This window comes from Mauremys mutica, chromosome 2, assembly GCF_020497125.1.
Source record: "Mauremys mutica isolate MM-2020 ecotype Southern chromosome 2, ASM2049712v1, whole genome shotgun sequence".
Classification (NCBI taxonomy): Eukaryota; Metazoa; Chordata; order Testudines; family Geoemydidae; genus Mauremys; species Mauremys mutica.
The window spans coordinates 13,358,394-13,382,423 of record NC_059073.1 but is presented as its reverse complement, the minus strand read 5'-3'; the positions used below and the strand labels follow the sequence as shown (position 1 = coordinate 13,382,423).

The 24,030-nt window shown below is 40.2% G+C and overlaps 1 protein-coding gene across 6 annotated transcripts in view; it reads right to left on the bottom strand.

The window, feature by feature from the left end:
• TRAPPC9 (trafficking protein particle complex subunit 9) overlaps positions 1-24,030 on the bottom strand; it is an 819,600-nt gene that overhangs the window by 631,502 nt on the left and 164,068 nt on the right. For all 6 annotated transcript variants that reach the window (XM_045006039.1, XM_045006043.1, XM_045006044.1 and 3 more), the window contains exon 17: positions 16,723-16,847. In XM_045006039.1, coding sequence (XP_044861974.1) covers positions 16,723-16,847 — 125 coding nt within the window. The remainder of the gene's footprint in view (positions 1-16,722; positions 16,848-24,030) is intronic.

Below are 24,030 nucleotides of genomic sequence, written 5' to 3'. Positions count from 1 at the left end.
TTTTTAAGAACCTGATTGATTTTTTTTTCTCTTTTTTGTTGTAAGATCCCAGGGGATTGGGTCTGGACTCACCAGGAGTTGCTGGGGGAAAGGAGGGGGGAAATGGTTAATTTCTCCTTGTGTTAAGATCCAAGGGGTTGGATCGGTATCACCAGGGACTTGGTGAAAAAGCCTCAACGCTATCCAGGGAGGGGAAAGTTTTGGGGGGACAGGGAGTGTGCCAGACACTGGAATTCTGGCTGGTGGCAGTGTTACCAGATCTAAGCTTGTAGTTAAGCTTAGAAGTGTCCATGCAGGTCCCCACATCTGTACCCTAAAGTTCAGAGTGTGGGAGGAACCTTGACAAAAGCCAAGAATTTCTGAAAGTCTTCTGAACAGAGTTGAGGTTCATTATCACTCACCAACTGTAATGGTACATCAAATCGGCTAAACAAGGTACAAAGATGTCTAATGGTCTTGATAGCTGTAGTAGAAGTCATTCTGAAAATGTCTGACCATTTCAAACGGACATTGACTATGACCAAAATCATATAATCTTCTAAAGATCTGGTGAAGTCCACAAATACGTGTCCAAGGAGTCTGAGGCCATGACCAACGATATAGATGAACTGGCAGGTTTCTTGCTGAATTTGCTGACATGTAGTATAGCAATCCACCGTCCCCTCAATGTCTTTGTCAACCCCCGGCCACCATTGCTTAAATGCACACTTGTGTTCTTTAGTCCAGTTCCATTTTTTCTTTGCTTGTAAGAGTTCATGTAAAGGTGACAATAACCTTACTTGTCAAGCAGTCCTAAGAATAAATGTAACTGTGACAAGTTCTATGGTGCTTCAAAAACTTCCTTCTCTTTCATTGGTGATTTCCATATGCCCCAGGCATGAATTACACATCCAAGATATTCAACTGAAGGTTTGAAAAATTCATCTGTCTCGATAACCCTCAAGTTAATGGTCTTCCTAACGTTGCAAGACAGCACTCATATTCCAAAGATGATCCTCTTAATCCTTTCTTGTAACAAGGATGTTCTCCATATAGCACTGAACTCTGTTCAGTACCTTCAGGATCTCATCCACGGCTTTCTGGAACAGGGCAAGCACCAATGTGATACCAAAAGGCAACCTGTTATAATAAAATAAATCTGTGTGTTGATTGAGAGAGACTTGTAAGATGCCCAATCAATCTCCATTTGTAGGTATGTATTGACCAAATCCAATGTACTAAAAACTGTCCTCCATTAAGTATAGCAAACAAATCTTCAATATGAGGTAGTGGATACTGGTCTGCACATAAAACTGAATTAAGGGTCTACAAATTCAGACTGAGCCATCCTTCTTGGTCATTGGTACAATGGGTGTACCCCATTCACTGTGTAAAGCTAGGGATAAGACTCCAATGTTCACCGAACAGTCCAAACCAGCCACCACCAGAGGCTTCAGAATATAAGGCACAATTCTGGGCTTGCAATATTTTTGTTGGCTATCAGACTCAAAAGTGAGATTAACTGACACATTGCTCATCTGTCCAAGTTTTTTTTTTCCAAAAACTTTGCAGTGTCTGTCCAGTATTTTGAGGTGTTTCCATGATCTCCTTGATCTTAGTCCAATTCAGTGTGAGTTTCTCAAGCCCAGTTCTGCCAAATAATGGTGGATACAGTCCTTCAATCATATACAAGGGTAGAACAAGTTATTGTCCATCTATTTTTACCTGCAGTATACCTTTTGGTACTAACTTTTCTGCAGTATACATCATCTGGAAGAAACTTAATGGTTTTGATGAACTTTGACAAAGTCTGGTGATAGGTAGATGCAGAAATCAATGAAATGGCAACTCCAGTACCAAGCTCCATTCTTGCAGGAACTCCTTCAATCAAAGGTGTAACCCAGATGCAATCTCTTACTCCAGCCTCCAACAACATATACAGTGCTAGATCTTGGTCAGTATCACTAGAGATCTTGTCTTCATTATAAATTCCCAACTTCCATCCTATCTTAGGTTCAGTCTTCATAGGTGTCTTCTTTGATGGGATAGCTATTCTGTGTTGCTGATGGCTGAACTGTTTGATAGGTCACAGTGATGTGTCCTTTTTTCTGGCACATTTTGCAAATGACTTGGCATTCCCAGCACCCTGACTCAGTAAGTGTAGTTTGTGCACAATGGCCTCATGGAAATCCCTTACATTCCCATGGTCCTCTGTCTCGACGATTCAGGAGGTACATTTCTCAGCTCACACTAAAGTCCAGCGAATCTTTCACTGCAGTTTCCATGGCAATAGCTACTTCAACAGCCTTCTTGAATGTAAATGCTGACACAGTAAGTAATGTCTTCCAGATCTGGTCATTGCATAATCCAGAGACACACTGGTCACACAGGGCATTACTTAATATTTGTCCAAACTGGCAATCTGACAACTTCCTTAGAGCAGGAATGAACTCTTCTACCAACTCTCTACTTCCCTGATGGAACCAATATTGTTCTGCTATCATTGATGGGGTAGGAGAAAAATATCCCTGCGTTGCTGCAGTAACTGCAGCATACGTGGCAGTTTCAGGCACAGGTGGGGACAATAGGTCACACAGCAGTGCATGTGCCTTTTGATGCATCACTGTCAGTAAGGTTGAAACTCTCCATCCACCTGGAATATTGTTGCAAGCTACAAATTGCTCAAAACATTCACGGTACACCACACGATTCATGATTTTTGTCCAACTCACCAACATTGCCCCAAAAGTTGCCATTTCACTTCTCTCCTATTGAATGCCAAACCCTCACAGACATCTCTTCTCTGCCACGAGAAATTTTTATTTCCCTGGTCTTGCAGATTGCATCTGCAATGTATTTAATTTATTTATATTTACTGTGCTTAATCTGCCTCTTGCGACCGTATGCTTATGCTGCAGACTCACTCCTTTGGCTTTATTTGGGAACGCTCAGTGCAAGATAAAACTGTTTCTCTCTCTACCTGCTTGCACACGGTCAGTCAAGATGGCTGCATCCTTTCCCCTCACTGCTCTGTTTGAATACCTCTGGCAGTAACTACAGAACCCTTCTTCTTTTGTTCTATCTTTATTTGCCGACCTTCCCTCTCTTGCTAGCTGACTCACACTGTCCCTTGAAGCAAAAACAGCAGTCTGTCACCTTGTGCCTATAGGTGAACTTTTTCCCTTCTGTTTGCTTAATTTTAATTCCTGTTTAGGAAATGGGAGCACTAGACATTTGTGAGACAGAAGATCTGCATCACCAGTATGTTCTATTTGGATCCAGCAGAGGAAAGGCTATAGACTGGGGGCGCTGATAGAAACACAGCTGTCTGCTGTAGTGGTAGCTTTATTGTTCTGGCAGCAAAACTAACACAAAAGTGAGGCTGTGCCAGAGTGAGCACAGAATGCCTAACCATTTAAAGGGGCAATACATCACACTAACCTTCAATTATTGCTACATAAAGGAGTCACCTTTCTCACTTATGTCTGGCATAAACAGTCAATATCAAGGACTGAAGAATATCAATTACTGTAGTACCTTAACACATGAGCCCTGCCAAAGGAAGGAAAAGTGTTTTACAAAATGGATTATTAAAAGAAACTGAGAATTAATCAGATCTAGAAACATTTATGGAGAGATCACAAAGACACTTTCCTAACGTTCTAAAAGCCAAGATGTGACCAAGGACCCAGGGGAGCCAGCGGAGGTCACTCAATTAAGGTGAACTGCAAAGAATGCGGCAGACAATCCCAAAAGCTCATGGATATTCCAATACTTAGATTTACCAAGCCAGCACAAAACAGCTTCTTTATTACCTCGCTGGTTGCCCAGAAGCCAACACAGTTCCCTTAAAGTAACCCAGCCTCAGGCCACTGCCCAGATACCTAAGTCAAGAATGATGAAGATTACTGAAGATCTTATTTCATCATAAAAAAGAAAAAGTTCTACCAATCCCAAACAATCAGACACATTACCTCCCAGGTTAATGAATATTCCAGATTTTACCCCAATATATGCTTATAGCAAATTTTTATTAACTAAACTAAAATTTATTTTTAAAAAAGCGTATGGTTAAAAGATCAATATTCATAAAGACATGAGTCAATCTTGAGATTCAGATTCATAGCAGAGATGGTGAGCTTTGTAGTTGCAAAGAATTATTTTAGAAATAGTCCAAAGTTTATAGTCCAATGTTTATATTTCAGGCCAGTCCAAGCAGAACTGGGATCTCAGTCCTTGTAGCTTAGGCTTCCCCTGCATGAAACCTAAAGCAGATCTGAGATAAAAAGGATTGGGACCCAAGGGTCTTTTATAGTTTTCTAGCATCCACATGACTATACAGTCTTGGGTAAACAATAGGCTTTTGATGTAACCTTCTGTTTCTAAGCACCACCAGTAATTAGTTACACAAATTAACACAGAGCAATTTATCCATTAAGCAGTCTATCACAAACTTTAAGGAGACATATAGACAATGACATTATTTCACCCAAGATTCATCTAAATGTTAATATTCCCATTTGATCTCTGAATTATAGTGACAGACAGGAACAGTCTCTTAATATTTGCTAGCATCTAAGATACACACAATTAGTATCACTTCTAACAATATAGATTTGCTTTGCAAAGTTCTAGCCTACCTACCATGAATGGCCCTAAATACCATTCACATACCTTTCTAACATGACTTTAAAGCAGGGGTAGGCAACCTATGGCACGGATGCTGAAGGCGGCACGCGAGCTGACTGAGTGGCACTCACACTGCCCATGTCCTGGCCACCAGTCTGGGGGGCTCTGCATTTTAATTTAATTTAATTTTAAATGAAGCTTCTTAAAAATTTTAAAAGCCTTTTTTACTTTACATACAACAATAGTTTAGTTATATATTATAGACTTATAGAAAGAGACCTTCTAAAAATGTTAAAATGTATTACTGGCATGCAAAACCTTAAATTAGAGTGAATAAATTAAGATTGGGCACACCACTTCTGAAAGGTCATTCAGCCTGCAGGACATTTAACACTTTCTGGTCATGCGTCACACAAGGATTCTCTTACAAATCCCGTATGTTATGTCTTTTGCTCTTTACACAATATATATAACATGAGAGAACCACATTCACAATGGGGCCTAAGTAACTGTGTTTACTAAATCGATATAACATGCAAGACCCAGCTACATATATGCCAGGCTCATTTATACTCTGCAACTCTGACAGGGTTTTTGTGGGTTCTAAAACACAGAAGACAGTGAATGCCACTAGAATAGTGGTTCTCAACCAGGAGTATGTTATACAGGGCTAACAAATAACTACATTTCTATGAATTATCAGCATTTCTGACAGGCACAAATATTTCTAAACCATAATTAGAGATGTATACAACATTTTCATGGAGTACTCAAAATATATATTATTTTGACAGGTTGTTCCTAATTGTTTGCAAACTTAGAAATCTCTACTTCTTTCTTGCATTAGCTGTTATCAAACCATTATTATTACCTTGAATAACTGCATGGATAACCTTAAAATATACCTCAACTTGGTCTAAATAGCATGCTGGCCTTCCCACACAGCATGGGCTATGAGGCAATACCTGGGGGGCAGTTCACTCCTCCTTGGCTATCCTGAAGCAACATAAGAACGGCCATACTGGGTCAGACCAAAGGGCCATCTAGCCCAGTATCCTGTCTTCCGACAGTGGCCAGTGACAGGTGTCCCAGAGGGAATGAACAGAACAGGTAATGATCAAGTGATCTATCCCCTTCCGTCCATCGCCACCCTCTGACAAACAGAGTCTAGGGACACCATTCCTTACTCATCCTGGCTAATAGCCATTAATGGACTTAACCTCCATGAATTTATCTAGTTCTCTTTTAAATCCTGTTATAGTCCGAGCCTTCACAACCTCCTCAGGAAAGGAGTTCCACAGGTTGACTGTGAGCTGTGTGAAGAACTTCCATTTATTTGTTTTAAACCTGCTGCCCATTAATTTCATTTCATGGCCCCTAGTTCTTATATTATGGGAACAAGTAAATAACTTTTCCTTATTCACTTTCTTCACACCACTCATGATTTTATATACCCTCTATCATATCCCCCCTTAGTCTCCTCTTTTCCAAGCTGAAAAGTCCTAGCCTTTTTAATCTCTCCTCATATGGGACCCGTTCCAAACCCCTAATCATTTTGGTTGCCCTTTTCTGAACTTTTTCTAATGCAAGTATATCTTTTTTGAGATGAGGAGACCATACCTGCATGCAGTATTCAAGATGTGGGCATACCATGGATTTATATAAGGGCAATAAGATATTCTCCATCTTAATCTCTATCCCTTTTTTAATGATTCCTAATATCCTGTTTGCTTTTTTGACCACCGCTGCACATTGTGTGGACGTCTTCAGAAAACTATCCACGATGACTCCAAGATCTCTTTCCTGATTCATTGTAGCTAAATTAGCCCCCATCATATTGTATGTATAGCTGGGGTTATTTTTTTTCCAATGTGCATTACTTTACATTTATCCACATTAAATTTCATTTGCCATTTTGTTGCCCATCAGTTAGTTTTGTGAGATCTTTTTGAAGTTCTTCACAGTCTGCTTTGGTCTTAACTATCTTGAGCAGTTTAGTATCATCTGCAAACTTTGCCACCTCACTGTTTACCTCTTTCTCCAGATCATTTAAGAATAAATTGAATAGGACTGGTCCCTGGGGAACACCACTAGTTACCCCTCTCCATTCTGAGAAGTTACCATTTATTCCTACCCTTTGTTCCCTGTCTTTTAACCAGTTCTCAATCCATAAAAGGATCTTCCCTCTTGTCCAATGACAACTTAATTTACGTATGAGCCTTTGGTGAGTGACCTTGTCAAAGGCTTTCTGGAAATCAAAGTACACGATGTCCACTGGATCCCCTTTGTCCACATGTTTGTTGACCCTTTCAAAGAACTCTAATAGATTAATAAGACATGATTTCCCTTTACAGAAACCATGTTTACTTTTGCCCAACAAGTTATGTTCTTCTATGTCTCTGACAATTTTATTCTTTACTATTGTTTCAGCTAATTTGCCCGGTACAGACATTAGACTTACCGGACTGTAACTGCCGGGATCACACAAACCACACAAACCTGAATACAAGATTTATAATGTATCTGGGAGTTTGCACAACCATATTTATGTATCAAAATGTATGTCCACTGGGAAATGTAGGACATAAATAGCTTATACTAGCAAATGGAACCTTAATTACATCCCTCAGAATAACAAAACATGGGCAGGGCACTGAGACCTAAATCAAATATGATCCTGAATATAAGTTATAAAAGATGGTCAGAACAAGGTCTAGTTAGGACACTAGGGATGACATAATGGTGGAAGTCTGAGTATGATCAAGCTTTGTGGTAATCTCCACTTACTTTTTCTTCTATCTTTGCTGTTATCAGCCTCTATAAGACTGTAAGTATGTCAGCATTTGGGGATTGCTTTATCTTGTACCAGCCAAAGGCTCTAAGCATGCACAATCGTTTTAATTAGGGCTGTCAATTAACTGTACTTAACTCAAGCGCTTAACACAAAACAAATTAACTAGATTTTAAAAAGTCACAATTATTCAGTTTTAATCACACTGTTAAACAATAACAGACTACTAATTTAAATTTATTATAATATTTATTATAAAGCCCTGGCGGGGATGATTTAGTTGGGTTTGGTCCTGCTCTGAGCAGGGGGTTGGACTAGATGACCTCCTGAGGTCCCTTCCAACCCTGAGATTCTATAATTCTATGATTCTATGATTCAAGACCTCAGGGTGCAGCGAGTCCTCCAGCAAATGACCCGTGCCGCATGCTGCAGAGAAAGGCGAAAAACCTCCAGGGACTCTGCCAATCTGCCCTGGAGGAAAATTCCTTCCCAACCCCAAATATGGCAATCAGTTAAACCCTGAGCATGTGGGCAAAACTCACCAGCCAGCACCCAGGAAAGAATTATCTGTAATAACTCAGATCCCACCCCATCTAATGTCCCATCACAGACCACTGGGCATATTTACCTGCTAATAATCAAATATCAATCAATTGCCAAAATTAGGCTATCCCATCATACAATCCCCTCCATAAACTTATCAAGCTTAGTCTTGAAGCCAGATATGTCTTTTGCCGCCACTACTTCCCTTGAAAGGCTGTTCCAGAACTTCACTCCTCTAATGGTTAGAAACCTTCATCTAATTTCAAGTCTAAACTTCCTGATGGTCAGTTTATATCCATTTGTTCTTGTGTCCACATTAGTACTAAGCTTAAATAATTCCTCTCCCTCCATGATATTAATCCCTCTGATATATTTATAAAGAGCAATCATATCTCCCCTCAGCCTTCTTTTGGTTAGGCTGAACAAGACAAGCTCTTTGAGTCTCCTTTCATAAGACAGGTTTTCCATTCCTCGGATCATCCTAGTAGCCCTTCTCTGTACCTGTTCCAGTTTGATTTCATCCTTCTTAAACATGGGAGACCAGAACTGCACACAGTATTCAAGATGAGGTCTCACCAGTGCCTTGTATAACGGTACTAACACCTCCTTATCTTTACTGGAAATACCTTGCCTGATGCATCCTAAAACCGCATTAGCTTTTTTAACGGCCACATCACATAGGCAGCTCATAGTCATCCTGTGATCAAACCAATACTCCGAGGTCCTTCTCCTCCTCTGTTACTTCCAACTGATGTGTCCCCAGTTTATAATCAAAATTCTTGTTATTAATCCCTAAATGCATGACCTTGCACTTTTCATTATTAAATTTCATCTTATTACTATTACTCCAGTTTACGGGTCATCCAGATCTTCCTGTATGATATCCTGGTCCTTCTCTGTTTTAGCAATACCTCCCAGCTTTGTGTCACCCACAAACTTTATTAGCACTTTCCCACTTTTTGTGCCAAGATCAGTAATAAAAAGATTAAATAAGATTGGTCCCAAAACCGATCCCTGAGGAACTCCACTAGTAACCTCCATCCAGCCTGACAGTTCACCTTTCAGTATGACCCGTTGTAGTCTCCCCTTTAACTAGTTCCTTATCCATCTTTCAATTTTCATATTGATCTCCATCTTTTCCAATTTAGCTAATAATTCCCTATGTGGAACTATATCAAATGCCTTACTGAAATTGAGGTAAATTAGACCCACTGCGTTTCCTTGGTCTAAAAAATCTGTTACCTTCTCAAAGAAGGAGATCAGGTTGGTTTGGCACGATCTACCTTTTGTAAAACCATGTTGAATCTTGTCCCAATTACCATTGACCTCAATGTCCTTAACTACTTTCTCCTTCAAAATTTTTCCCAAGACCTTGCATACTATAGATGTCAAACTAACAGGCCTATAGTTACTCAGATTTCCCTTTCTTAAAAAATAGGAACTATGTTAGCAATTCTCCAGTCGTACAGTACAACCTGAGTTTACAGATTCATTAAAAATTCTTGATAATGGGCTTGCAATTTCATGTGCCAGTTCCTTTAATATTCTTGGATGAAGATTATCTGGGCCCTCCGATTTCATCCCATTAAGCTGTTCGAGTTTGGCTTCTACCTTGGATGTGGTAATATCTACCTCCATATCCTCATTCCCATTTGTCATCCTACCATTATCCCTTAGCTCCTCATTAGTCTGATTAAAGACTGAGGCAAAGTATCTGTTTACATCAGGGGTCGGCAACCTATGGCATGCGAGCCGATTTTAAGCGGCATACAGCTGCCTGCCGTGGTTCTGGCCCCCAGACCCACTCAGCGCCCCCACCCACCGCTCTCCCCTGTGGGGGGCAGAAGGCAGAAGCTTGGTTCTGCAGCAGCCAAGCTTCCCCCTCCCCCGCTTTTTCCCCCAGCGTGATGCTTTCCTGCCCTGGCCCCTCTCCTTCCCTGCACCAATCAGCTGATGGCCGTTGCAAGGGGGCAGAGGAAGAGCGCCAGCCTGCACACAGCTCCGTAGAGGAGACAGAGAGAGGTAGGGGGATGGAGCTTTGGGGAAGGGGGTGGAACAGGGCATATCCCTCAGGGCAGGGGGCTGGGAGCCGCTCAGGGCAGGGGGCTGGGAGCACCCCTACGAGCCGAGCACCCCAGCCCTCTGCCCTGACCCCCACAAACACACTCTCAGCATTCTGCCCTGCACCCCGCAGCCCTCTGCCCTGACACCCCACACACCCAGCCCTCTGCCCTGAACCCCCCACCCCAACACACACCCAGCCTTCTGCCCTGCAGCCCCACAGCCCCATCCCTCTGCCCTGAACCCCCCCACACACAGCCCTCTGCCCTGCACCCCCACAGCCCCATCCCTCTGCCCTGACCCCCCCCACACACACAGCCTTCTGCCCTGCACCCCCTAAACCCCCAGGCCCTCTGTCCTGAATCCCCCCCACCCCAACACACACCCAGCCTTCTGCCCTGCATCCCCACAGCCCCAGCCTTCTGCCCTGACCCCTGAACCGCCCCCACCCCAGCCCTCTGCCCTGACCCCTGAAACACCCCCCCGGTCTGGGGTCCTGGCCCCAGGCCCTGCTCAGCCTACTGCCGGCCTGAGTGAACAGAACCCCAGGCTGGCAACGAGCTGAGCAGGCTGGCGGCGTAAGATCAGCATTTTAATTTAATTTTAAATGACGCTTCTTAAACATTTTGAAAACCTTGTTTACTTTACATACAATCGTTTAGTTATATAATATAGACTTATAGAAAGAGACCTTCTAAAAACGTTAAAATGTATTACCGGCACGCGAAATCTTAAATTAGAGTGAATAAATGAAGACTTGGCACACCACTTCTGAAAGGTTGCCGACCCCTGCTTTAGATATTGGGCCATGCCTAGATTATCCTTAACCTCCACTCCATCCTCAGTGTTTAGTGGTCCCGTTTCTTCTTTCCTTGTTTTCTTCTTATTTATATGGCTATAGAACCTTTTACTATTGGTTTTAATTCCCTTTGCAAGGTCCAACTCTACATGGCTTTTGGCCTGTCTCACTTTATCCCTACATGTTCTGACCTCAATAAGGTAGCTTTCCTTGCTAATCCCTCCCATCTTCCACTCCTTGTAGGCTTTCTGCTTTTTCTTAATCACCTCTCTGAGATGCTTGCTCATCCGGCTTGGTCTACAACTCCTGCCTATGAATTTTTTCCCCTTTCTTGGGATGCAGGCTTCTGATAGTTTCTGCAACTTTGACTTGAAGTAATTCCAGGCCTCCTCTGCCTTTAGATCCACAAGTTCTTCAGTCCAATCCACTTCCCTAACTTAATTTCCTTAATTCTTTAAAGTTAGCCCTTTTGAAATAAAAAACCCTAGCCCCAGATCTATTTTTGTTTATCTTTCCATCTAGTTTGAACTGAATTAGCTCATGATCATGCGAACCAAGGTTGTCCCCTACAACCATTTCTTCTGTGAGGTCCTCACTACTCACCAAAACCAAATCTAAAATGGCATCCCCTCTTGTTGGTTCTTCAACTACTTGGTGAAGGAATCCATCAGCTATCGCATCCAGAAAAATCTGAGCCCTACTATTATTACTAGCTCTTATTCTCCAGTCTGTATCTGGGAAGTTAAAGTCTCCCATTATCACACAATTCCCATTAGTGTTTACTTTGTTAAAAACATTAAAGAGGTCTCTATCCAAATCAGATCCCGGCGGTCTGTAGCACACCCCAAGCACTATCTCAGGGGAGGCTCTCGTAGCTTTCTTTCCCAATATGATTTTTGCTCAGACAGACTCTGTCTTATCTATTCCATCACTTCTTATTTCTTTACAGTTTACCTCATCATTGATATACAATGCTACTCCACCACCTTTGCCTTTATTTTTGTCTTTGCTAAACAGCACATAGCCTTCAATACCTGTACTCCAGTCAGGACTACTATTCCACCATGTTTCTGTTATCCCTATAATATCCAGTTTCACTTCCTGCACCAGTAGCTCTAGTTCCTCCATTTTGTTACCTAGGCTCCGTGCATTAGTGTACAAACATCTTAATTTTTGCCGTTTGGCTTCACTGACATTCTTTACCCGATTAGGCACAGACATTCTACCACCAGTATCACCTATTAGACTGGTATCTACACTACCCTTCCTCCTTATGTCCATTCTCCTACCCATGGCTGTATCCTTTCTTACTTTGTTTTCTTCCATCTCAATGTTAAATTCTGGCATGGAGATTACCTGGACATCTCCCAACCATCTCCCCCCAAATTCCTAGTTTAAAGCTCTCTTAATCAGTTGTGCCAGCCTCCATCCTAGAAGTCTATTTCCCTCCTTACTCAGGTGAAGTCCATCCCAAGAGAACAGTCCTCTGTCCATGAATGCTTCCCAGTGGCCATACATCCCAAAGCCCTCCTTATAGCACCACTATCTGAGCCATCTGTTGACCACCATAATCTTGTCACACCTTTGTTGCCCTTTTCCAGGAACAGGCAGAATCCCACTGAAGATCACCTGAGCCTTGATTTCCTTAAGTGTCTTCCCCAGTCTGGCATAGTCTCCTTTGATATGTTCCAGCGAGAATCTAGTCGTATCATTCGTTCCCACATGAAGGACCATCAGCGGATTCTTTCCCGCTCCCCTTAGGATCCTTTTCAGCCTCAGGTCCACATCTCATATCTCAGCACCTGGCAGACAGCACACCCTTCTGTTCTCCGGATCAGCCCTAGTTACAGGCTTGTCTATTCTTCTCAGTAAAGAGTCCCCAATCACGTAGACCTGCCTTTTCCTGGTGACAGTGTGATTCTCCAGTCTATCCCCTGTTCCCTCTGGCTGCAAGTCCTCTCGATTTCTATTGTCCCTTGCAATCCTCCGCAACCCATCACGTATCCTCCTGGGGCTCATATTTGGTGTTGTCTCCATTGACTCTTCGCCTCTTCCTATAGGACTAGCTGCTCTTCTCTTCTTCCTTGCCCTCTCACCTTCAGCGACCACCTGCAGTGCCCCTTCTTCATTTTCCAACTCTGCAAACCTGTTCCTGAGTTCAATTTCTCCTTCACTGGCCCGTCTTTTCCTTTGCCTGGTTCTCTTAGTCACATGCTTCCACCGTCCACTTTCCTTACCCTCAGAATTCTTTGGTCCTGCTTCCATCTACAAGTCTGAGCTTTTCCCTTCAGCCGCCTCATGTCTCTGCTCCATCATCCACTTGAACCCCCTTCTAAACTCGACCAGAGCTTCCACCTGCATCTCCAGTCCTCGGATCTTTTCTTCCATCAGCTCTATCAGGCGGCACTTCATGCAGACGAAACTCTTTTCAGATACCCCCTCCAGGATCATCTACATGCTGCAGCTTCCACATCCAGTCATCCTCATTGTGTCTTTCACTGCTGCCTCTGTATCAGTCATAGCCATCCCACCTAAAACCTGTTAGTCCAGGAAACACAAACCAAAGCAAACCACCACCACCACCACCTACAGCAAAACAAACTCCCGATATGCACCAGACTACCAGCAGAACACCATCCTCCTCCCTTCACTGTCTATTCCTCTGTCTAGGTCTCTTAGTCTTCCCCTCAACCTCCCCCTATAAACTCCCACAAACTCCCCTGTTTACAGCTTTGTTTGCTGGCTCCTGTGCCACTGCAGCTGTCTATGCCACTGCCTGACTGGCTGGCTACCTTTATCGGACCCCTAAGCAAAGAAGCCCTAGCCCCTAATCAGGGCTCAGCTTCTCTCCCAGCACACTTCCCCTACCAGCCTCCACACATATAACTACAAAATACAATACAATGCTTTGAGCAGGGGGTTGGACTAGATGACCTCCTGAGGTCCCTTCCAACCCTGATATTCTATGATACATGCTAAAAACTAGAGTGTGTTGAGGACTAAATCTACTCTACAAAAATCTCTAAAATGCACGTTAAGTCCTAAATCTCAATATATTATGCCAATTTGTTGCCACTGAAATATTCCATGGGAACATGTCATTTTCAACAAATCTTTTTAAGGAAACCTGCCTGGTTTTCTGCCATGTTGCCTGTCCACATACCCGTCTTCCCAAGCTGCTGGGGAGCCCGTAGTCCAATGTGCCACAGCCCCCAGCACTCAGGTCCTCAGCTGCCCACCTGATGAACTTCTGAGGAGCCAGGACTTCTCTACTGGCCAATTCCCTGGGCTACCTGGCTTCAAGGGAAAGCAAGCAGCTGGGAACTAGCAGAAATGTTAAGAAATTTCCATTTCAAGACTTCCAAAATGGAATTTTTCAAACATTTCCTGTCTGTGGGAAATTTTGCTTCTCATGGGATGGACTTTCTGGGTTCCCATACAACTCTGTTAATTACACATGATTGCTGAACATCTGACTGGTTTAACTCCGGAATGTTTGCACAATCATGCTGGTAATTTGCAGGGATGAGCATTTGGAAAATCACTTACTGCTCAAAATCAGACGTGCAATCTCATAAAATAAATTGAAAGACTGCAAGAATATTTTATAATCCCTCACATTGTCACTAACACTACCTAACTCCACTAACTGATTTATTTCTGCATGTTAATAGAGAAATGGTAAAGTGCATTAGTGATGTCATAGACAGACAGTTAAGGGTTAATGCCTCTTACCTGTAAAGGGTTAAGAAGTTCACCTAGCCTAGCTGACACCTGACCAGAGGAACCAATGCGGGGACAGGATGTTTCAAAAGGAAGGCGGGAAGTTCCCTTTGTCTTGGTCAGTTTTCAGTTTCACCCGGAGTGGAAAAGATCAAGGAACAAGCCTCTTATCAGAGTATTAAGTTTTAGAAAAGAATAAATAGGTTTATGTTTATTTTCCTTTGTTTTGTGCAATTAGAGGAATAATCAAATTGGGAATTCTTTTGTGTACGAAGTTTTGCCCAGGGGAACATCCTCTGTGTTTTGAATCTGTTGTCTGTGAGAGTAGCTGGTATGCTAATCTCTCCCAGAGGGTTTTTTTTCTTTTACATTTCTTTTCTTTAATTAAAAGTCTTATTTTTAAGAACCTGATTGATTTTTCCTTGTGTTAAGATCCAAGGGGATTGGATCTGGACTCACCTGGAATTGGTGGGGGAAAGGAGGGCGGATGGTTAAATTCTCCTTGTGTTAAGATCCAAGGGGATTGGATCTGGACTCACCTGGAATTGGTGGGGGAAAGGAGGGCGGATGGTTAAATTCTCCTTGTGTTAAGATCCAAGGGGTTGGATCGGTGTTCACCAGGAAATTGGTGAAGAAGTCTCTCAAGACTACCCAGGGAAGGGAGTTAGTACTTGGGAGTGGTGGCAGCAAAACAAGATCTAAAGATGGTAATTCAGTTTAGGGGTTCGCATGCAGGTCCTCATATCTGTACTCTAAAGTTCAGAGTGGGGGTGAAACCTATGACAAGTGATATTAATTGTCCAAAAGAATAATCTTTTCAAACATCTTCATCTGATTATTGATCGAACAGAATTGTAAAAAGCTCTGCCATAGGAAGAGAGTAAATTCAGATACAAAGTAAAGTTTTGAGAGAGAAATGTAGAGTCTGAGATTTGTTACAATAAATTATTAGGCCTGCTGAGCAAAATATTTTCAAGTATATAAAATAATTAACTGTGCTAGTTTCTAATGTTATGGTCTAGTGCAGGATGTAGATCCCAGGTAGAAGATGCACCAGATATTGAACTAACATTACATTCAATCTTCACCAAAAGACTGAGAAGAAAGACCATTTAACAATTAACTTTAATATGATTTTTAACTTTTCAAATGCAAATTTAAACTTAAAAAAATAACGCTATTTCATTCAAACTGAGTAAATCTACAAAGCTAAAACCAATATCTAAGTGAGACTCATGACCATAAGAAATCTCAGGTTTCACATTTTAATTTAGTTTTATCCATGTAATTTTACACCATGGAAAATACATAGGATGACACCCCCAGAGCCAGAAAAACAGAAAATAACTTGTGGGAGTAATGGTCCAGAGTGACATCCTGAATTTACTTTGAAATGCAGAAGAACAAATATAAAGAATAACGGATACGATATAGAAATTGTCCTACTTTTGACATCTCAATTACTTTTTTAAAAAAATTGGAAGCAATATCTTCTGCAAAACCTGATGAGTAAGAATACTGTTCAACTATTATTTCACTGCCTGAAGGAACCAATCCAGTAGTTTAAGGCTTCCACAGCATATAGTCTATCTTTACCCATTACAGTTGCTTACTCCAGGGCAGAACCCCTTACAGTAAGCACAAATAGTGTAGCTTCTACCCACTTAAACACTGACTCATACCACTACAGTTTCCTATTTTTAAAACTGACATTCACTGAGCTGTCTCCTGATTATTCCATCTTATTATTATTTACCTATCATCAATAGCAGGCTTCACATCTTCATAGCTGTCTGTAAAACAAGACCCTGTTTCTGAAGCAATTGCACTCTCCTGACAAGTACATTTTATCTAAATGAACTAACTAATACAAGCTCTTTACATCCTCTCTGTATTACAGGTCTCAATTAAAAAAGGCTAATAAGGGGGCGGAAAAACAACTTCATGTGTTTTCTCTACTTGATAGTGTCCCTTAAAGAAATTCTGTGCAGATAGCCTCAACTTCAGTTTCATTGTAGAATTTTTAAAATATAGAACACAAAACCTAAGACTATAGTTCAAATAATACATCTTAACAACTATGTAAAGAAAATATTTGCCTGTCAAAACTCCTCTTCTATATCTTTACTACAAAACAAAATGGAATGCAGTGCACTGAAGGCTGAACCATTCACTTACTTCAATACCGCTACCTTACCTTTACATGACTGAAGTCACCAACTTTGCCGCTTTCAGTTGGATTGATAGGTTTGCTGTCTACTCGTGGTTTGACAATCTGTCGAAAAGGACTGGAAAGCGGAAGTCCACTAATACTTATTCCATCTAGAAAAAGAGAAGGATCAGAATTTTTATTTTGTTTTCTTTTCAAGTTATAAGTAATATTCCAGATTCCCTAGAACTAAAATACCCCTAATACATCATCAAATGGAAAGGAAAAACATCAGGGAATGAAGCATAGCCTCTCTCTCTCTCTCTCTCTCTCTCAGAAAGAGTTTAAAGAAAAGATGCAGTCACAATTTTGATCCTGATCCAATACTGACTATGGGCAATAGAAAGCCTGCCATTGACTTCAGTGGGCTTTGGATGATATTCTCTATTTAACTAAATCAGTACATTAGAACTCAATGAAATCCACAAGAAAGGAGGATAACATGAAAAGGCACAAAAGAAGGTTTAAAAAGTGTCCCCCAAATTTAAGGTCAGACTGGTGCTTATTAAATTAAATGAGAGACGCAAAAGATGGGATTTCTTCCCTAGCGATTATAATGGAAAAAGGCAATCAAATGGTTAACTCCTGTAGAATAACTTCTAATATTATGCCTGAGGAATCTCTATTTTAATAAAGGAGCATGAAATAATAGCTTGATGTTTTCTACAGATTACTGATAATGGGATCCATAAACAGAATGGGAATTTCAACATATGATCATTTATACAGTAATGCAAATGCAAAATGGAAAGCTAAGTTGTGTATTGTAATACTCATCTCAAACTGAATGAGAAGTACACAGTCACATTCTCAACTTTATATTTTACTAGTAGCCAGTGTATATTAGTATGTGTGTATGTACAGTAATCAAAATAAATGTCAACAGAATTTTTGCAACTACTGTAATAAACTCATGTGCCTTACTGAAGGGAAACAAAAATCCCGTCCATTTTAATTGTAATTGTTTTTTTCATTCTATTAAAGACTATATACTAAGCAAAAACTGCTAAAAATATATGGGAAAACAACTCTTAAGGGAGACAAAAAAGGTCAGAAATGCAGGAAACTTCATGTGATTACAAATATTTTACCATGCAGAAAGCAGTATATTCACAACTCAACATGCAGAGTTTTAGCTGAATAAGTACCACTAATGCTAAAAGTTTGAAGAAAAGAAAATTCTGTTTTATTCCCTTGTAGTGCACAAAACAAATAAATTTCATACACCCATTAAATCCAAACTGAAGCTAAGACTTACCACAAAAGCCATTTACACCAAAGTATTGGAGTACTATGAAATGAATATATCCAACAAACCATAAAAGGAAAAACTGAAATCTTCTCATGTGAAAGTTTGAAAGTAGTGTGCTGACTGAGTGTTCCATCTAGGGTGACCAGATGTCCCGATTTTATAGGGACAATCCCGATGTTTGGGTCTTTTTTCTTATATAGGCTCCTATTACCCCCCACCCCGTCCCAATTTTTCACATTTGCTGTTTGGTCACTAGTTCCAACATCAATAAATATAGTATCTTATTAGTTACCAATTTAAGGTGAACTGGTGTACCTTATGTACACAGTTCTGATGTATAAACAGAGTAAAACCCCACTGCAGCTTCTCTGAACAAGATTCTACCATAAGATCCCACTTGCTATATTTAAACAATAGAAAAACTGACAAAAAAGTTTCTACATTTGGCTCTTATAAATTTCACACTATTTTTCTCACATTTTAAGAAAAAAGAATTTACACTTGCCATTTTTATGTACAGGCTATTCTCCCTACAGCTATACACTTAATTGGATAAAATAAAGAGCCATATGCTGAGTCAGTGCCAAAGTCATTCTGATATTCTCTCTCTTCAAAAGTAACCTCAGTCGAAATTTATTTGTCATATCAGAAACCTTATTTCCATAAATAAAATTCAGGTCTTCGTCTGCATACAGGTGGCATGACCCAAAAGCTGAAATCAGGAAGAAAACTGCAGTATTCAATTTGCATGCTCCACTTAGGTCCCATTTCATAGGTATTCTGTTGAGGAACTAGGAGTGTTTGACTGTTTTACTGTATACCTCACCCTATGCATCGTTCCCCCCATAACATATCTAAAATCAGATCCTTCCACTCTGCACAGAGGGCCACAATATTTGTCCCTGCCCTGATTCTTGATTACTGCTATTTCCATAGGTGCTTAAGAGCTAGTAGAGGAATGTGTACTGTACTCTGACCCTGATGATATATCCTGTCAAGGATAACAATGAAAGATGAAATCAGATATTTCAACATATTCCTCTTGGAGAAAGCCTGACCTTAATGTACCAGTGTCAATGAAACAAGAAGGTTGGATGGTTATTCTAAGGACGTTAGTCAGCTTCACATTAAACCAAAGGACTTTTTAAGAATCAAACCAATAATACAGCAATTTTTGTTATGGGACACATGAAAGAATTCACTAAGCCTTTTTAAACAAGACCACAAATTCTGCACATATATAACAGGCCCTCTAAGTAAAACTCCTTCCAAAGCAGCTAAGATGCCTGCAGTCATTGGATTAGAGAAGTCTCCATCTCAGGAGCTATGCCAACAAGGACTGAGGCTTCAGGTCAGGATCCAGACAGGTAAATTTGTTTATGTGTGATCAGATGTAATAAGATTGCCAGGCCAATAGGAATAGCCACTGACAGTTGTGATAGATCTAAGAACCAGATCTGCCTCCATATGGAGCTATTAGAATAATACAATTTATGCTCTTCCTGAAATTGATTAAGGATCTTGCTATCTAAAGGAATGAAGACGGCAGCAAAGCAATTTAAACATAGAAAATCAGAAAGCAGAAAACCTTAATTTTGCATATTTTTGTTCCATTTGTACATTTTATTTTTCTAAAGAAAGGCTGATTCTTATTTATTGGTAACCATTAAGACATGTTAACTTGCAACTAACATTTAGTCCTTTTTGCTAGCCAGGACAGTACACCATATGTATCCGCATTGATCTGAGCAAATATATAGCTTAACTTACATTTACTACAGGTTCTTAATTTTTACATATTTTATTGCTAAAAATGATAAACAATTGATTTCTTTATTTTCTAAATGTGTAATCTTTTACTCGTGATTTGTATCAAACTATTTGGATGGAAATGGGAATTCAATTAAAAAGACATAAAATAAAAACATCATTATTTATCATTTAAATAAAACTACCTTGAATGTGCTGAGTAGATAAGAAAAATGTTTATTAAGACATGTTTTGCATTTACGACCAATTTATTAAATCAAGGAAGTATTATCTGTAGTTAGCGAATTGAACTGATTGTTTTGTGTCACCATGTATTTCAAGATTTTAGAATTAGTAGATCTCACACCTGGTTTTATTCATAGATTGAAGAGGAAAACTGGCTTTCCTGCTTTTTCAAATCCCAATCAGTTTCCCAACTTTGAATGACTTGGTCACTGAACTGAACTAGATGAAGAAACGGAAATGATGAAAATATTCTCAATGCACCCACAAAGAGGCTACTGCTGTCAAAAACTGGTTTAGCACTTGTAGCCAATGATTTTAGTTTTTCATTTATTCTGTAATGTCATGATTAATTAACATGATTAATATATAATCATTGTATGCAGTTAAATTGAAGGATTATAGAAGTATAAGATTGATCAGTATTTAGAAGGAAAAATTATGTATTAGCTATCTAAGGCCTGGTCTACACTAGGAGGTAAGATTGATCTAAGTTATGCAGTTAACGCAGCTGAAGTCGACGTACTTAGATCGACTTACCGTGGTGTCTTCACCGCGATGAGTTGACTGCTCCCGCTCTCCCGTCGACTCTGCCTGCGCCTCTCACCAAGCTGGAGTACAAGAGTCGATGGGGGAGCACTCAGGGTCGATTTATCGCATCTAGACTAGATGCAATAAACTCGATCCCCGCTGGATGAAACGCTGCCCACCGATCCGGCCAGTAGTGAATACATACCCTAAGTAAGGAGGGTTGAAATGGAAGACCTATAGGCTGAGGCCTGTAAGATTTTAAGCTTAGCTGTTTTAGATAAGAAATGCTGACATAAGTAAATGACTTAAGAAGAATATCCCGATGCCATACGATTAGGGGAAAAAAGAGGTACTAAGGGGTGAAATTACTAAAAATTAGCCAGAAGATTAATGTTAAATCTCAAAAATGCTTTAGAGGCACATTTATCTCTAACATGTATCTTAACCACAGGATACAGGTTGTACGTCAATGCTAATGAGAATAAAAGGAATTACACACAACCTATAGGAATTGGGGTACCTTAAATTTCTAGTGGACACCAGACCAATAAGGAAAAAGAGGGCTGACACTTTCATGTACATGCACAGAATGTAGGTATAGTTAAAAATCACATTATAAAAAGAGAGAGTGTCCAGATGGGGAAAACTGAGCTTCCTATGGGAAAACTCGAACAGGAAGTATCCCTCTGCTGATGATCAATCCATGAGAGACCCATCAGACCCTAACACTATCTAGGAGGATGTATGTATGTCTGTAGCTATAATTGGTGCATGGATATATTTAGGAATTGTCTATACTGTGACATTCATAACTTTGTTGGTAATTTTAATAAAATTAATAAAAGATAGTAGACTTTGTCCTTGAGACTGATTGTATGTGTAACTTTCCTATGGCTTCATGTGTGCATATGAGCTCTAGGTCTAAAACAGGCAGAGAACTCTGTTGAACTCGAGACTGTAGCCCGCCACAGCCAAACCCTCAATGGTATAATATATCACTAAAATGAACTTGAAATAAAAATAAAGGCTACACACTTCAACAAACCTGGTTCCAGGTGCTTAGCCAGAGACTTACACCAATCCAATGGCTTGACTTTCTTCAAAACTTCAGCAGCAAACATGTACTGCTTAATATTGTTTTGAATTTAAATTATTTCAGTAGATTATAAGTAGTTTAGCTCTTAAAGTGTCATAATTTCATGTTTAGTTTTAAATAGAAGGGTGCCAATTTCAAATTTAACTTTGAAATAGGTTTAAATGTATTTAAATTACATTAAAAATCTGATTTAAATAAAAACTCATCAATTTTTATCCACACCTGCAGCTCCTGAAGTGATAGTATTTCACAAGAACCTTATATTTCATTATAAGTCCTTGTGGTGGCAGAGAAAAGGTTGAAAACATATCCCCCAGAGTACTCTAAAGGTTCAAAAACCTGATGGCAAATTTTAAGAGTCTGAAATGTATTATCTACTTTAAAATCTCATTACTTTAAGCCAATCTCATGATTTTTGGGACCAACAAGATTGGATAATATATTTATTTGATATTAGAATCTCATTTAGTATATTTTATTTGCCCACTCTCTGCTCTTTACTTCGGTCTCTCCTTACAGGAAAACAAATATAGCATTAGAATTATGGTCAAATTTTCAAAAACCCCATATGTTCAAAATTAAGCAGGATCACTTCACCCAATGTTAGTGTTATGAATAATACACAATATGCACACATAAAAAGTTAGACATCTCTTAAACAAAAAATAATTTGCACAACATGGGGTATGAGAAGGAAGGAAATGTCTTAGTACAGAAATCCTTAATGCTATAATCTCTGAAATGAAAGATATTTGTGTCTCTGGCTGCTGGCAATTGCAATACAGTAAAGATGCAATAACTGCAGGCACAGTACAAGATTGGATTATTTAAAGTGAAAACTAAAATAGATGCTAAAAGAAAAAGCAATAGAGATTTCTGTTTCTCAAACTCCTAAATGTGCCCAACATAATAAAAATCTGACACAGATGGTCATTAAAAGAGCTCTGTGTAAGCTTGAAAGCATGTCCCTCTCACCAACAGAAGTTGGTTCAACCAAAGATATTACCTCACCCATCTTGTCTCCCAGACAGTCAGTAACAGGAACTCTATCACATTTTCCCATGTTTCTCACATCCATGTCTCCACAGAAGACAGACTGTTGGCATACCTTCTTTGGTGGAGGCTAATGAACCATTTCAAGCACAAATGCCAACAGTTAGTTTTCATACCACCAGCCCCTGCTCAAAAAGGAATATCTTGGGGTTGCCTTGATAATTGGGCTGCTGCCGCAAATTAGCCCGGGACCAGATCCGTAAAGCTCACTCTGCCTTCCCCCAGCTGAATATTAGTGAAACAACTCTATGTCTAAAAGCTGTCATTGCTCAAGTGCTGACAACATTTTTGTAATGCCTTAAAACATTCAGACTGCCCACCAGAATTCTGCTGGCAGATCTCACCTACTGAGGCGGATTCTTTTTCTGCCCCACAAAAAAAAGAATTTTTTAAAATGGAATTAACCTTTACCACCAGAGGACAGGGCACACTTCTGAACTTTAGGCTTCCGTAAGACCAATATGTAATCATTTGTCTATGATGAAACAGGAGGCCCTTTGTTTACATCTCTTGACCCAAAGAGAGAATTGATCATCAAAAATATCTGGGTTCACGATATGTAGAATTTTGTCATCTCAACTATATTTGAAAGCTACAGAAACTTTTAGGAGAGGAAGAGTATGGACAACTTCTAGGGATCAGTCAAACTGTCTCCCTTTGAAAAGAAGAGTTCATTGTTTAGGGAAGAAACTATTGTGTGAGACAATACCGTATCATTCTGATGGATCAGGAAGGGGTACCTATGAAACACAGCTGCTACAACTCCCTCGTACCAACGCAATGTGATGACAAAAAGGGAGTCTAATTTAATTGACAGCAAGAACAAGAAACTGAAGCTAGTGGTTCACAGGGAAGGACTGCAAATCACATGTAAATGGACAACAGTCAAATTTGGACTACAGACACAGACCACTGTCCAGACAGCCACCACCAGAAGTTCTGAAATGAAGCAGATTGGCCCAGGCTTCCTTCATTTGCCTAAAATTTGCTCAGGCCTTGGGACTAAGGGCCTGGAAACAAAATGACCAACAAATCATCCATCCTCTCTGTTGAAGGAAAAGGCTGAGGCAGGAACTGTTGAATCCTGGAAGTAAATGCTGGCTATGCAAGTGGAGTCAGAGAGAGGGCTTTGGCTGATGCTCCAGGAAAGAGGATTGGTGAGATGGGATGGGCTCCATCTACCAAATACTGGGAAGACCATCTTTGGACATCGTCTGGCTAACCCAATAAGGAGAGCTTTAAACTAGATCTTATGGGGGATGGTAACAAAAATCCAGCTAATGGACATCTAGGCTACAGTAATGAAAACAAGGGGAAGGGGCCTAATTCTGGAGATGGGACTAGAAACCACAACTGAATTAAAGAGGCAAGA